General features: G+C 53.2%; 1 protein-coding gene across 1 annotated transcript in view; it reads right to left on the bottom strand.

The window, feature by feature from the left end:
* Window positions 1-707: 707 nt before the first annotated feature.
* The window catches only part of KCNK3 (potassium two pore domain channel subfamily K member 3), a 43541-nt gene continuing 28086 nt past the window's right edge, over window positions 708-16162 (bottom strand). The window contains exon 2 of the mRNA XM_009183835.3: window positions 708-6493. Coding sequence (XP_009182099.2) covers window positions 5592-6493 — 902 coding nt within the window. The 3' untranslated portion in view covers window positions 708-5591. The remainder of the gene's footprint in view (window positions 6494-16162) is intronic.

Raw genomic sequence — 16162 nt, 5'->3', positions numbered from 1 at the left:
CGCCACCACACCCAGTTAATTTTTATATTTTTGGTAGAGACAGGGTTTCTCCATGTTGGCCAGGATGGTCTCAAACCCCTGACCTCAGGTCATCTGCCCACCTCTACCTCCCAAAGTGCTGGGATTGTAGGTATGAGCCACCGTGCCCGGCTGGAATAGGATTTCTTAGCTCCAGTGGAATCTGTCATCTTTGAAGGATGACATCATTAGATTACAGCCTCCTCTCTCACCGAGGTTCTGAATAAGAAATGACCACATCATAAATAGGTCTGAACTTCTGCCAAACGTTTGTTAAGATGTGGATCATCATGGGACAGTACACAGCAGGTGGGTAAGAGCATATGCCTTGCAGCCATTGGCCTGTGTTCAAATCCCTGCTTTGCCGGCAATTCACTGCCTGATATTGAGCAAGTGGGCTGCTTTGAGCCTTGGTTGAATCTGGCATGTAATTGAGAATAACATATGTATTTTATATTGTTGTGGTCTTCACTTATAGAAGGACTTGCAAGCTAAACTTCTTTTATAATTTAGTGTGGGGTGAGGAGGAAGGATCAGCCTTCTCTCTTCATCAGTGAGATTTCGATAGATCAGCATTTCCCAAAGCGAGTGCTGTGACATACAGGGCTTGGAGAGATGTCATGCAAACAGAGGTCTGGTATTTGGAATGAGTTTGGGCAATGCTGGGTTAAGCAGGGGTAAACAGCATCTTTGCTGCAAGACTTTTCATAACCTTTATTAAGCTAAGATGCCTTGTGAAGCTCCATGAGTGGGTGATATTGACAGCATTTTCCCAAATTCATTTGACCAATGAACCCTTTTTTCCACGAGACACGTTTTGAAAAGAATTGTCGTTACATCCCTCTTTCTGTCTTGGCCCCCGGAAACTTCTATTTCCATCTGATGCTCACCCCGAGTAACCAAATCAGCGGGGATCTGGGTATATTTATACCCCACCTCCACTCTGCTGTGCTGGTTTTCTATTTTTGTTTTGCTGTACATATATCTTTTAGTGCAGGATGCCTCAGATGCTGTGTGGAAATGAGGGGGGTGGGGATGGCATCATCTGGAGAGAAGGAGCCCACGCTAGAACCTCAGGCAATTCTGAGATCTTAGAAGATGTGAGCAGGGACATGGGTGCCGTTCACCACTGCTCTGCCCAGCTGCCACAATGCTGATCACCCCTAGGGAGATGGGGATAAATGCAGCCCCTTAGGAGACTCCTCCCAGGTCTGTTTGTAAAGTCTATCCCAGGCGATGAAGAAAGGAGGGCAAGTGTCATCACGTTTATGTCATGTAAGCACTGCTTAAGAAAATAAGAGTCACCTTTAACTGGTCATTGCCAACCTCAAAAACAAGCTAATTTATGCTATTGTTGCATTTAGCTGTTTTAAGAAAGACAGAGGCAGGTGAGCCAGGGCAGTAAGCCTCAGATTTTGATGTGGTGGCCTTAGGAGTGGGTGAGCCAATGGCATCTAGGCCCCCTGAGGGCTGCAGGCCAACAAGGAGCTGCCAGGAGTGCCATCACAGGAGGGCTGGCTGTGTCCTGCCTCCAGAGGCAGGGAGTGCAGGTGCCATGATTTCTTCCTTTTAACTCTGAACCCCCCATCAAAGGTTCCCTCTCTGTATCTTTCAGTTGACCTACGCGGGTAAGGCGGGGGGTGGGGGAACTGGGAGAAAGTGTCCATTCTCCCACTCCCTTTACTTCTCCAGTATATTTCAATCTGCTGGTATTAAACCAATAGCAGGTAGAGACATCAATTTAGTGGATTGTGACCAGCATTTTATAACATGTAATGGAACAGAACGTATTAGAGTCACTGGCTGTAGCAGGGTTGCTAAGAATCCAGCTTTGGAATTGAGAGGGGCTACCTTTTGTGAAAGGTAGGCAGATAGATAGGCATGGAGCTAGATAGGTATGGAGCTGTGTGCTATTACTGTGGATTGTACTATATGAAGTTTGGGGGTTGCTGTAGCTGACCTGGGGAGCTGGCACCAGATGGGTAAGGTGGGTGTGCTCTCAGGGTCTGTCCTGGGCTCTGAGGCCCAGTCCCAAGCCTGAGGTGTCCTTCTAGACCCAGAGAAAAATGTACCCCAAAGAAAGGTGCTTGTGATGCACTCTCCTTCAAAGACATATGTTTTAGTCAATCAGGTCACTCAGCCAGGGGCCCCTACTGCAGGAGAAGGAATCCATACTCCTGGCTGACTGGGAGGTACCACTGTCAGCTGAGGTGTGTCCAGGCGGACTCTGCAGGCTGTGTGAGGATGGACAGCACTGGAATAGGAATTCCCAGTTCTAGTTCCTAGCTTAGGTCTGCCACTCACTGCTGTGTGACTCAGGCAGGTGATTTGCTCTCTGTGGGCCTCAGTTATTCATGTACAGGGGGGACAATAGGACTAGGTGATTTCTAAGGTATTTTTTACTTAGTCTGTTCCAGGAGGACATTAAGAAAATCTGGATCTTCTGGGAAATCCCAGAAGGGAAGCCAGTGTCGCCCACAGGCCAGCGAGACCATGGCGAGTCAGCTAGGTATGTTATTTTATTATTATTATTATCATTATTATTTTTAGACAGGGTCTCACTCTGTCACTCAGGCTGGAGTGCAGTGGTGTGATCTCAGCTCAATGCAACCTTCGCCTCCCGGGTTCAAGCGATTCTTGTGCATCAGCCTCCTGAGTAGCCGAGTAGCGGGGACTACAGACACGTGCCACCATGCTCAGCTAATTTTTGTATTTTTCGTAAGACAGGATTTTACCATGTTGCCCAGGCTGGTCTTGAACTCCTGACCTCAGGTGATCTGCCTGCCTACTGCTGTGATTACAGGTATGTGAGGCACTGAGCCCAGCAGCTAGGTATGTTTGAAGACCCCGGCAGGGGAGGGGGTGGGAGATGGCTGGCAGCAGCAAGGGCATACGATGACAGAGGCAGCTGGAGCCTAAGCCTGGTCTCCGTGGATAGCATTTATTGGGCGCCATTCTCAGTGTGAAGACAGATAGGCAGGAAGAGCTGAGGGGAGGCTGTGGCAGCCACGGCCTTTGGAGTCCAGGGGCTGCCCGGGGTAGGGGTGTGGGCGTGAGGACATGGTCACCCACACATATTGCATATTCTGTGGCAGTGTGCCCAGGCATAAGGCATTGGGGAAGCAGAGAGGCTGCCTGCAGTGAAAGAGAGTGAGGGGGAAGCAACACTGGCCTTCCAGGTCCCTAGGAAAGACCCAGCAGAGACTGAACAGTCCGCCATGCTGTGCCCCACGGCCATTCTACACCCCTCCCCACCTTCTCTCCGCAGCTTTGGTTGTGGCTCCCTCGGGACTGACAGGACAGGACCCTTCGAGGGCAGGGTCACACACAGGACAGAGGCAGCCAGCACTGCCCCCCCATCCCCAACATAAACACAGTGGGCACCTCCAGGTCCTGGGCCCTGCTTTCCTGGCACGTGGGCAGCCATTTCCTCCACACTGAGACGGGACTCACAAGCAGGGTAGACTTCTTCCCCCAGGGGTCCCCAGAGACTAGAGGATGCAGGTGGGGGCCTGAGGCTGGCCACCCTGTGGGTGCTGTCCTCCAACTTCCCTGAATGCCGTATTGGTCAGCAGTGTTAAGGAGCTGGCAGGGGAACAGCATGGGAAGGCAGTGTTGCGGGAGGACAGGTCCCTCATTCACCCCTTGATGTTGTCCCAGTCACTATACCGGCTCCAGCTGTGGGGCCCCAAACGTGAGCCTCGAGCATCACCTTCGTCAGCTGCATTCCATCTGAGCTTCTGGGTTGCAGGTGTGGTGGGCCGAGGGCATCTCTGGTCCATACCTTGCCACCTGGGAACGGTGTTTCTTGCTGCAGCCTCAGCTTCTCACTAGTTACTTGGGACACAGGCACCAACAATGACAATGGTGCCAGGGATGATGTCCCATAGGATACGCTTGCCAGCTTTCTTGGGCACTCTGCCCAATTCCCAAACTCCTAGAGCCCCAGATCCTGGCCTTTCTGCCATGGCAGGTAAGCCCTGCTTACCTCGGTCCCAAGAACTGCACTGTTTGTAAGTATGCACCCTGGTGACAAAGGCCCCTATGCTGCCTCAGGAGCCCATTCAGAGCTGCTGCCTCCTGACCAAGAAGAGAAGAGGCTGAGCCTCAGCAGTGCCCTCTGACCCGGGACTTCTGATTCTGGTTTAAAACCCAGGTAGCCACACAATGCCAGGATGTACACTGCAGGAGCTTTGCTTTTAAGAGCAGGCCAAGCTGGAAGAAAATAACACTTCAGCTAGGAACAAGTAGGCTGGGCTCTTGTCTCCCTTTGCCATTTTTTTTTTTTTTTTTGAGACAAAGTCTTGCCCTGTCACCCAGGCTGGAGTACAGTGGTGCAATCAGGGCTCACTACAGCCTCGACTTCCCAGGTTCAAGCAATCCTCCCACCTCAGCCTCCCAAGTAGCTGGGACTCCCAGGCACGTGCCACCACACCTGGTTAATTTTTTATTTTTTGTAGAGATGGGGTCTCACTGTGTTGCCTAGGCTGGTCTCGAATTCCTGGGCTCAAGGAATCCTCCCACCTCAGCCTCCAAAAGTGTTGGGAATACAGGTGTGAGCCACTGCACCCATCCCCCACCCCTTTGCCTTTTGCTCTCTGGTCACTTCACCTGTCCAGGCCTCAGTGTTCTCATCTGTAAAATGGGGGTGAGAACTCCTGCCCTGGTGACCTAAGTAGGCTGTTGTGAGACTCAAAGGAATCAGTGGCCAGCATAGAGTTTTCACAGGCTAAAAATCACTCGACAAATTTAAGAGTTGGGAATTGTCAGCAGTAGCTGGGGATGGTGAGTATGAAGTTTTCTGTTCCAGATTCTAAAGGCAGTGTCTGGAAGGCTGAAGTCCTACCTGCTATGAGAATGTGGCTAGAGGCCAGTTAGTTTGAACCTCCAGTGTGACCATTCTGCAGACTGGCAGGCCACTGCCTCCTGCCTCCTGGCTGGCCCCTCCTGCTGCCTGCCTGTCCCTCCTTCTTTCTGTCCTGCTTTCTGGGGACTAGCTGTAGGGACTGCTGGGTTTCCACTTTCTCCATAACTGCAAAGCCATGCAAAACAACACGAAGGGAGGTTGGGAGACACAGCTGGGGATGGGGATGGGGAAGGGGAGTAGGACTGAGTGGGGGTGACTTGGACAAAGACACCCTGGCTTTTGGAACCAAGGGAAGGTGGGAGACCTAGCAGGACAGAGGTATAAATAGAGATGCAAACGTACACGGAACATGAAGTCCCCTCCGGAGGTGGGGGTCTGGGTACCAGCAGGGTCTCTGAGGACTGGGAGCTTCTTAGATTTTCAAAGGGAAGGGAGGCTCCCAGTTTCTGCCTTCCCTCCCTGACCCCACCAAGTTTCACATTTCTCGGAATTTGCAGGGCTCCGATGGGGGCCCCAGGGGACCTCAGAGCCCGGCCTCCTGCCGGCTGGTGCAAGCAGGCACAGTCGGAGATGGGGGTGCTGGGGGAGAGTGGTGAGGGATGTTGTGGGGTGTCCCACTGGGCAGAAGGCGGCAGGGGCAGTCTCCTGGCCTCCCAGCAGGGGTCCCCCGCCCGCGCCCCCAGGTGCTCCAGGCCCCTCGGGGCAGTCACACGGAGCTCCTGCGCTTCATGAGGCCGCGGAAGGTGGACAGGCTGTGCAGGCCCGTGGACACCGAGCTGATGGCGGAGCGTGGCGCCCCGCTGCACAGGCAGCGTCGCGAGGGCGTGTCGCTGTAGCGGCCGCCCGCTCCCGGCGACGAGTGGCTCTGCTCCACGCACGTGTCGGACGTGGAGAGGTCCCGCGGGATGATCATGGGGATGGAGTACTGCAGCTTCTCGCGGCTCTTGTACCACAGGCACGAGCACATGGACTGGAAGTGCAGCACCTCCGCGTAGACGTTGCGGAAGCCGCCGCCGCCCGCTGCCGCGGTGGACGAGGCGGTGTCCGTGGTGTGCGCGCTGCCACCGCCTCCGCCGCCGCCCGCCTGCCCGTTGCGTGTGAGCAGCGCGCGGTGCTCGGCGTCGCGCTTCTCGTCCTCGGCGTTCATGGTCATGAAGCGCAGCACCACGAGGTTGAGGAAGGCGCCGATGACCGTGAGGCCTGTAAGGATGTAGACGAAGCTGAAGGCCACGTACTGCGGCTGCGTCTGCAGGGCCTGGTCCTTCTGCAGCGCCACGTAGTCGCCGAAGCCGATGGTGGTGAGCGTGATGAAGCAGTAGTAGTAGGCCTGGAAGAAGGTCCAGTGCTCGTAGTGGGAGAAGGCGGCAGCGCCGATGCACAGCGTGCTGATACATGAGAAGAAGCCGATGAGCACCATGTTGGCCATGGACACGTCGGCGCGCCGCATGCCCAGCCCCTTCTTGGCGCGGTGCAGCAGGTACCTCACCAAGGTGTTGATGCGCTCGCCCAGGCTCTGGAACATGACGAGCGTGAGCGGGATGCCCAGCAGCGCGTAGAACATGCAGAACACTTTGCCGCCATCCGTGCTGGGCGCTGCGTGCCCGTAGCCTGGGGGAAAGCGGGAGAGAGGAGAGAAAGCACACGCTATGGGGCTGCCCTTCCAGAAACCCTCTTCTCCCTACCCCTCGCCCCTCCACCTCTACCCCTCTACCTTGGGGGTCTGGGCCTACAGTGACGGAGGCTCCTTGTCTCCACACACTGTGCTAGGCCCTTGCTCATGCTTTCTATTGTACTCTGTGACACCTGCAGGAAAGTATGTAGGAAGGAAGAAATAGGGAGGGCTGACTTCCAAGGTCACAGGGCTTGGGAGCAGAGCAACCGTGTTTGAACTCGAGTCCGTTTGACCTCAATGACTGGACTGTTTTGTATGCCTAGAGAAGGGGTGGCCTGAGTGCTGCTGAGAACTCCTCCAGAGGCACAGGGAGAGTGTGAGGGCACAGGTCATCTGGGAGAGCTGGATTCTAGCTCAGTGTCCTGGGCTTGCGGGCGTGCTCCTTGTCCTCTCCATGCCTCAGTTTCCTTGACTACAAGGTGAAGTGGTTGCCCTGAATGGGTTCTGACATCCTGTGATCCAGTGTACAGAAAGGGAGACTGAGGCAGGGCTGGCTTCTTGGTGAATTCCTTGCTGCCAGCCAAAGCTTATGTGGGGTTGGTTGGCAACAAGGGCCCTTCAGTCTCCCTGGGGCAGCTGGCCCACTGTGCCGGAGGAGAAAGGAGGCTGCCTGCCCCTCCCCGCAACAGCTGGATGAATGAGTGTTCCGGGGTCCTCATCAGCCTCCAGTTGGAGGCCCTGGGGTCATCCTCTGTGCTTGGCCTGATGTAGGGTCTGTCCTCATGGGGAAGTGGTGTGACCCTTGGCAAAGCAGGAGCCCTGGGGGTCCTTCCAGGTGTGTTACTATCATCAGCCAGATAACCTCTCTGTACCCCACCCCCACCCCGGCCCACCCTGAGCCAGGATCAGGGCAGAGGCAAAGGTTCCCTCTGCACCAGCCATTCAAAGGCCTAAGTCGAGAATTCTTCTGGCTACCTGGAGGGAAAATGAACCTAGATGGGAACTCATCCCTAGTGACAGGGCCCTAGTGGCTGTGTGACCCTGGGCAAATTACTCCCCCTCTCTGAGCATGTTTCTTCATTTGTAAAGTGTATTCACTGGTGCTGGCCTGCTTCTTCCGTTGTTGAGATATTTACTACTTTTATTAATAGAATTATGATAATAACACGATGCTGGCATTTTCTTCCCTTCTAAGTCTTATCAAATCTTAACCAAATATTCTTCCATGCAGTCCTCCTGGATTCCTCACAGCTAAAAGTGATCTCTGCCTTATTTGAGTGGCACTGAAAATGTTCAGCTTGTAATTCCAGGGCCAATATTACCACCACCCCCTGTCCTCCAGGATCCCCAATGACATAGAGCTAAACACTAGCTTTGGGGGTAAGGGGTAGCACTGATGGACCTTGTCACATTCCTCTCTAGCTTCCACCTCCACGTTGCCAGCCACACCTATGGAGGCCCAGAATATGTTTGATAACTAAATTGTAGGGCAGGATACTGTGTGACTCTGTCCTGGACTTGCGTGCGCTCTCTCTCTCTCTCTCTCTCTGTGTGTGTGTGTGTGATTTCTCTGAGCCTTAGTTTCCACTAAAATGGGGTTAATAATACACTTGCCTCACAGGACTTTGGGGAGGAATATGTAAGATATTGTGTGTAATGCATTTAGCTCAGAGCCTGGTGCATTATCAAGTACTCAATAGTGGCTCCCTGTGATTAACAATGAGTGAAGTGCCAGATTACTCTCATGTTTCCAAGAGACCAGCCAGGCTCGAGGGCCGCTCAGTTCCAGTAAGACTGGCACCTCTGTCAACCCAGGGCCTTTTGGATCTTAAAGCTCAGGGAGCTCTGGGGACAGCTGCTTGGGGCTGCCCTTAGAACCAGCTCCCCTGCCCCCCTCCACAGTGTCGGGCCAGTAACTATGTCACTGTTTGCCAGGGACCCAGACAGCTGAGCTGTAGAGCCACTGTGTGTGGGACGTCTGTGCTCCAGCAGGGTGAGAACAGATTGTGCCCGCCAGCTCGGCCATGGCAGCCAGACCACAACTCACCTCGACAACTGGGCAGGCCCCGAGCCAGAGCTGCTTCTCATCCCGTCCTTCCCTGTCCCCCAGGCCGGCACTACTTTGTGGAGAGGGAGGGCATGGCACCATGGATGGGGCTCAACAGGGAGTAGGGAGCGTGAACACAGCCCCAGCTTGGCCATGTGATAGCTGTGTGGCCTTGGGCAAATCCCTACCCCTCTCTGGGCTCACTTGCCTTTCCTGCACTCTGGAGGATTGAGCTAGAGCTATCACCCCCCACCCTTGCTGCCCGCCAGAGTCATCTGCAGGAGCACAGGAGAGACTAGGCGTTAGAGCTCTTTGGAACCTGTGGCTTGCAAGATGGAAGCGGCAGTGGTGGGATCTCACAGGGGAAGGGTGACCTGAGAGCATGGGCCTGGGGGCAGGGCCATCTCTGTGGGGTCAGGCAGACACGTACCACCATCAGGGACCTTCACTCCCTCTCTGCCACCACTGCTCCCTTGTCCTGTGTTTGTCATAGGCTGTGACTTCCCTGGGCCCACCGTCTCTTAGTAAAAGCCAGTGCCCGCCTGCCTGGCAGCCTCACTGCCCACTGTGACTATGCTCACAAAACCCCCAGCTTCAGGGAGCTATACATCCCTTCCTTGCCCTTCTTTTGCTATACCCTGCAGCCACCCCAGAGACCCGTCCTCATCCCACACCCAGCCAAGCTGGCCCCTCCTCTCCACACTGCTTCCCACACTGCCTCGTGGCCCTCCTCTGCCTCTCCTACCCCAGCCTGCAAGGACCCAGCTCCTCAGGACCCAGCTTCAGCCGCAAGTGACAACCCCTTCCTCTGCCCTTTGTCCTGTTGAACTTAGTGACTTTCAAAGCAAATGACATATCCAGGCTTAATCAGAGGCTCTTATCCCAGGCAGCACCTCACGCCCCACCACAGCCACTGCCCTGGCCAGACAGCCCTGGCCTAGATGTGCCTCCTCTTTGGGGTCAGATGCCCCCAGGGCTCAATCTCACTTCCTACTGCAGGCTGAGGCTTAAGAATAATAAGTTCTTACCCTTCAGATGTATTTTTAACTTAATCCTCAAAAACTTCTTACAAGGTCACTATTATGACTATCTCCATATTACAGTTGGGGTCATGAAGTCCAGAGAGGCCTTGGGTGTTGGCCAAGGCCACTGGGCCTTTCTGACTCAGCATTCATTCTGGTACATGGGAGCCAATGCATCACCCAGGAAGGGCGACCAGGCCGGGAGGCCTTGGGAGGAGAGCATTTCACTTGGGCATCAGCCTCAGGCATTGCTCTGAGCCGGATGCAGCAGGGGTGGTAACAGGAGGGCCATGTTCACGCAGACAGACGCTTCTCCAAGTACCCGGCTCAGGGTGCCCCCCTCCCCATCGCCTGTCCTATTGTCACTGGGTGAAAGGGCAAGGGAGTGTGAGGACCTGCTGACGTGGGCGCCCAACTTGGAGGGGTGCCAGCTGGGTGGAGCCACTCCCAAGGGGCCCTGGAGCTTCTGGGAAGTAAGTGGGAGTTTGGTAAGACCCGTCTGCCTGCCAGTAGGCCCGCTGACTGCCTGGTCCTTGCCCACATCGGGCTTGGCTTTATGAGGCAGGGGGCAAAAGGTGTTCTCTATCTTCTCTTCTCTGTCCAGCCCTTTGAGTCTCTGGGTGAGGGGCTACCTCTGTCCTTCTGTGGCACCCATGCACACAGAGGCTTCTCTCTGGGGCTCACTCTCTGAGGACCCTCTCTCGCAGTACCTGCTGGGCTGATCAGCCAGAGCACATGTTCTGACCAGGAGACTCTAGCCACTGTCTCTCAGAAAACGACCAAGACCGTCCATACTGCCTCCTCTCCCAGCCTCCTTTCCCTGAATCCAACATAGGTTTTAAGGTTCTCAGAGCCAGAAATACCCTTAGCCATCATTTGGTTCAGTCTTTATGTCGTACAGATGAGGAAGTGGAGGCCCAGAGAGGAAAGCAGTCTGTTCAAGGTCACACAGCTTGTGAATGCCAGAATCAGGACTATAACCCCAGGATACTTGGTTCTAAAACCAATGCTCTGTCCACTGCCTTCCAGCTCAGGTATGACCAGAGTTGTGCCTCTTCATTCGATCATGGCCCAGCAGCTCCTACTTGGGAGCAACTCAGCTAAGAGATGGCCTGGGAACCTGGCTGGAGGCACAGAATCCACTTAAGGAAGCCAGGTGACTGGATATAAAAATTTATTATTAGTCTAAATATTTTAGGGCAGCAGGAGGCAAACCCTGGGCCATCTCAGTTTCTCTTTTCCTTCCAGAATCACCAAGGAGGTCAGAAACTGTCTGAAGCTGTCTTCCAGGGAGATGTAGGGTGGGGATGGTGGTGTGGGAGTGGGATTGGGTCTGGTCCTCCCTTTTACTGGTCTTTCTCTCCCTGTAGCTTATTTCCTTCTATTCAAAGCACAACTAGCCACTCTGAGCCCTTGTTCATGGCCTTGGCTGGACTGGGCTTGGCTGCTTGTTCCTCACTGGTCTCCTATGCCTGCTAGCCTGCTTGCCTGACCTCCTACCCTTGGCCTAGCTGGCCACAGCCTTGGGCAGAGGAAAGAGCATGGGGCTGGGAGGCAGGCGATCTGGGGTCTGACCTGACCCTGATCAAAGACAGCTTTGTGTCTTGGCAAGTTCCTTCCAGGCCTCAGGTTTCCTCATCTGTGACATGGAAGACAGGGCAAGAGATGAGGTTCCCACCTTTTCCCACTGCCTTTTATTATTTTCTCTGTTCACTCACCCAGTGAGTGATTCATTTTGATTCATAGAGTCAAAATTTTGGAAGATTTTATTTATGGAGTTCGATGTGGTGATCAGTGCAGTGTGGATACTCTGCAGAGCAGGCATTGAATAAATCATTGTTAGAGCCATACTTAATTTCTTTCCCCATCAAAATTAATTAAGAACACATCTGTCAGTCAGAACGTCTGATTAGCCTGAGATAATTGACTCTTGAGACGGAGTTCAGTTATTGTTGTATGTTTGAAATACTGAACACAGAGAGAAGATCTCTGAGGTTTAGTGGAGTAGAGAAGATCACAGGCTCTGAAACCAAACAACTTTATCCTTAGCTATACTGCTTCATCCACTGTGCCTCAGTTTTCCATCTGTAAAATGGGAATAATGAAGTACCCACTTCATAGACTTGGTGTGGGGACTTGATTGAGTTCATAGACTTAACATGCTTAGGATATTAAGATCAATAAATATGAATTATTAATATGAATATTTTGGGGAGCACCAAGATTTAATGATCTTTAAAGTTCTTTTCCGTGCCAACATTCTATGATTAGTGTTTACTCAAGTCATTTTTCTGAAATACCAGTTCCATGGAATGTTAACAACTGTTGGATGAGAAAAGAGTTGCTTGGTTCAATTAAATTGGGGAAATGCTGAATTTAACAGGATTCACCATCATTTGATTTGAGCCTAGGCTTTCTCAGGGCTATGTATGTGTTCATGTGCAGGGTCGATCAAGGCTGGGAAAAGGTGCCTGTCTTCCCACTTCCTTGACCGTGGAGCACTTTTCTCATAGTGCACATTACCGAGCAAGAGTTCCTGGGAGCACAGTTTGGGAAACGCTCCCGTGCAGCATCAAGAACCTCTAAGGTCCTTCCCCCAGGTCTCTGACGTTATGATTCTTTGATCTTCTTCTCTGGGTGGCCCAGCCCTTCTGTAGATTAAAAAGCACAGCCCTTGGCAATGCCGGCTGTGCCTGTCTCCAGGCTGACCTAGTTATCTAATGTAAATAGGCAATGGCTGGGCTAATGTTTGTCCTGAGGGAAGATGGATGAGGGACCTGTGGCCTGAGGCGCCCAAAGGCCGTGAACTCTGGGCTGATGCCGAAGTGCATGGGTGCATGGGTGACCTCAGTGTGGCTTGGGCCTGTTGCGGCAGCCAGAGAGGAGTGCGGGCTTAGGGGAGACAGAGGCAGCTCTGGGGGCTGCAAGACACAGGGAGGGCCCTCAGAGGAAGGCTGGGCTCCCCTGCTGGATGGCAGAGGGCAGCTGGGCTCAGAGAGCACCTAGGGGAGGGCCCAGGAGGAACCAGCTCAGGGGCCTGAGGCACAGACAGGGAGCCACCCCTCAGAGTGGGGATGGCAGCAGCGTGGAGCCAGGAAGTGGGACTGCAGGCTCTGAGGGAGCCTAACTGGCATATTAAAGGAGATGAGGTGGAAGGAGCCCAGCTTCTGTGCCCAGGTCCTGGGGGAGGAGAGGAGGGAGGGGCTGCAGCTCGGTGTAGACATGAGGAGGGCGCAGGTGCTCTCCCTCCTCCTGTGAGATGCAGCTCAGACACTGCCTTTCCCGAGAACCTTCTGGGAACCTTCTCTGGGCACTGGAGGGGCCTCTCCTCCCTCTGCCCCTCTCAGGCCCCCACTCTGTATTTGGGCACTCATGTCTACAGAGGAGTCCTGCAGGACTGGCTTGTCCCCTCAGTGTCCAGCACAGGTCTGGGGTGGGAGGGCTGCAGAACCCAGAGGCTCCAGTTTTGGAGGACTCTGAGGTCTGAGATGGTGACAAGAAACCGCCCCTTAGACACCCAGGACGGGGACGAGAGGTGGCCCTTGGCAGGGGGGCCTCGGGTGACTCATAGCTCCTGCCTTCACCATGGCCTCTGGCCCCTTCAAAATGAGGTCAGCTTCAAGGTTCAGAAGGGATCCCCCTGCACTGGGTCTGGGCAAGCCTCTAGCTGAGCCTGGGAACCACCGGGTCTCATGGAGCTGGGGTAGGGGTGAGACCAGTGTACAGAACGGGGTCTGGAGTTTGTCCCTCTTCAGGCCAGAGCTCCTGGGAAGGACAGTTCTGAAGCACAGCACCTATCTGCTATCTGCTTCCTCTGCTCTGCCCCTTCCCGAGGCCTCTCTTCCCATCGTCCCATCTCCTGTCCCAGCTCTTCCCCCCCACTACCCCCAGCAGCTTCTCTCCCTGCCCCATGCTTCCTCCTGGACTCCCCACTCTTGGGCCCACTGCTCTCTCCTCTCTTGCCTTGAGCGGTCTCCCATCCGCAGGTGGCCCTAGTACTGATTTGGGGGCCTTCGATGTAGGACAAACCCCCAAAGCCCCCATCCCCCACCCTCCTCAGGCCCATGTGTGATGCAGGGAGCTCAGAGGGAGGGTGCTGGTGTCATGGAAAATCCCTGCGGCAGCCAAGGTCAGTGTTTGCAGACACAGCCTGGCTTAGAGCCAGGCCTGCCTCCCTGGCCAGCTCCTTCTGGCCCATCCCAGAGGCCGGCTTTGTGCAGAGGCCCTCAGAGGCACCCCAGGGCTGCTCTGGGTGCCTGGGGATAGGGACCTTAGGAGCTATCAGTACTGCTGTGACAACGTAGTTCAACCCACTCTTTTTTGTTGTGTTTTGTTTTGTTTTTGAGACAGAATCTCGCTCTGTTGCCCAGGCTGGAACACAGTGGCACGATCTCAGCTCACTGCAACCTCCACCTCCTGGGTTCCAGTGATTCTTCTGTCTCAGCCTCCCGAGTAGCTGGGACTACAGGCGTGTACCACCATGCCCAGCTAATTTTTGTATCTTTGGTAGAGACAAGTTTGCACCATATTGACCAGGCTGGTCTTGAACTCCTGATCTCAAATGATCCACCCGCCTCGGCCTCCCAAAGTGTTGGGATTACAGGCATGAGCCACAGCGCCCTTCCCCCAACTCGTTTTATAGATGGGTAAACTGAGGCTGAGAGAGGAACAGAGACTAGTTCAAGGTCACAGAAACTCAGTGACACAGCTAGGACTGGAATCCAGGGCCCTCATGTCGTCTTTTACTGCCCCATGCTGCAGAGGGAGCATCCTGAAGTCTGTTCTGATAGGCCAAGGAAAAACAAAGGCTGGCTAAACACTTCTGTTACACAAGGGCTAGCTTGAGGTTGTGCTGGACTTGAATTGGTGATGTAGCCAGCAGAAATAGACCTAGACGATCTATTGATGAGGTCCCTGACCTCAAAACACTTTCCATTTGGGATTGAATCAAATGAAACCTCTCAGCGGAAGCACTTTGAAAACTTCAGTGCCCTGTATAAAGCAGAGGTTATTATTACACAAATTATTAAAATACATGGCAAAGGTGGGAAATGTTTTAGGAGGGATTTAAGACAGGCTGAAGGAGGGCTGGAGATAGAGACTTTGGTTGGGGTGTCAGGGAGGGCTTCATGGAGGAGGTGACATTTGCTCTGAGCTCTGAAGGGCGGATAGGAAAGGCAGGGTTCCGATGAGGGGAGCTACTGAGGCAAGGATACAATGTTAGGATGACACATGATGTGCTAAGGTCAGAGAAAATAGACCTGCCTGGGACTGGTGGGTGTGCTCACACATGGGAATGGGGTGGGGGCCAGCGGACTCTCTCAGAAAGGCAGCTGCATGATACGCATCAAGAAGCTTAGAAATGTGTCTACCCGGTGGCCCTGTGTTGCCACTTCTAGGAATCTCTGTTCGGAAAATAACCAGAGATCAGAACAGAGATTTATGAACAAGCATGTTTATAGCAGCATTTTCATTGTGAAAAATTGTAAACAGTCCAAATATCCACCAATAGGGTTTGGTTAAACATATTAAGGTATATTTATGTGATGGAATATTGTGCGAACATTACGGTGCAGTTCTTGAGAAGTCTTTTGATCACGTAGAAAACTACCACATCATGTTAAATTAAAAGGGTAGGAGACAATGCTTTCTATATTGTGGGATCCCACACTAATATGAAAATATGAAAAATGTGGCTGGGCACACTCGTTCATGCCTGTAAACCCAGCACTTGGGGAGGCTGTGGTGGGAGGATCACTTGAATCCAGGAATCCGAGACCAACCTGGGCAACACAGTGAGACCCATCTCTAGAAAAAACAAAAAATTAGCTAGGCATGGTGGCGTGTGCTTGTGGTCCCAGCTACTCGAGAGTCTGAGGTGGGAGGATCACTTGAGCCTGGGAGGTTGGGGCTGTCGTGAGCCATTATGACACCACTACACTCTAGCCTGGGTGACAGAGGGAGACCCTGTTTCAAAAAAAAATGTATATACACATATACATTTTGTATGTGTACACACACATATACAGCTGTAAGGAAGTATTCTAAAGCTCACATAGCTTATCTCTGAATAATGGGCTCATGATTAATTTTAATTTTCCTCTTATAAATTCTACACTACAAAAAAACCATTACTTTTGTAAGTAGAAAACGATGAATATTATAAACCTAAAAACAGCACAAGTTCTTCTGGCGTTCTTGGAGCAGGAAGTACGGTTGAAAAGTGAAGACTGTCAAGGTGGGAAGGGGCCAAAATTTGAGAAGCTTTCAAGGGTAGGTTCAGGAATGAAGTCTTCATTTTAAGGCAATGAGGAGCCATGGATGGCTCCTGAGCAGGGGAGGGCTGTGCTCAGAGAGATATTAAGCTGAATGCCTGGCATCCCTGGGCAGGGGCATGGCTGTGGGAGACGGCAGCAGGAGGATCCACTGGGGGCCTCTGCATGGTCTAGTTGTCAAGTGCTCAGGCCTGAGCTAGAGGGAAGCGGAGGATCCAAGAGTTCGGGATGAGCGGAGGAGGTAGGGGCAAGGGGCAGAGAAAAGAGAGGAGAGGAAGAGGCGAGGGGAAGAGAGTGGATGCGCAGTGTGTAGGATGCCCT

This window comes from Papio anubis, chromosome 14 (assembly GCF_008728515.1).
Source record: "Papio anubis isolate 15944 chromosome 14, Panubis1.0, whole genome shotgun sequence".
Lineage (NCBI taxonomy): Eukaryota > Metazoa > Chordata > Mammalia > Primates > Cercopithecidae > Papio > Papio anubis.
This window is presented reverse-complemented; position numbering and strand designations above follow the sequence as displayed.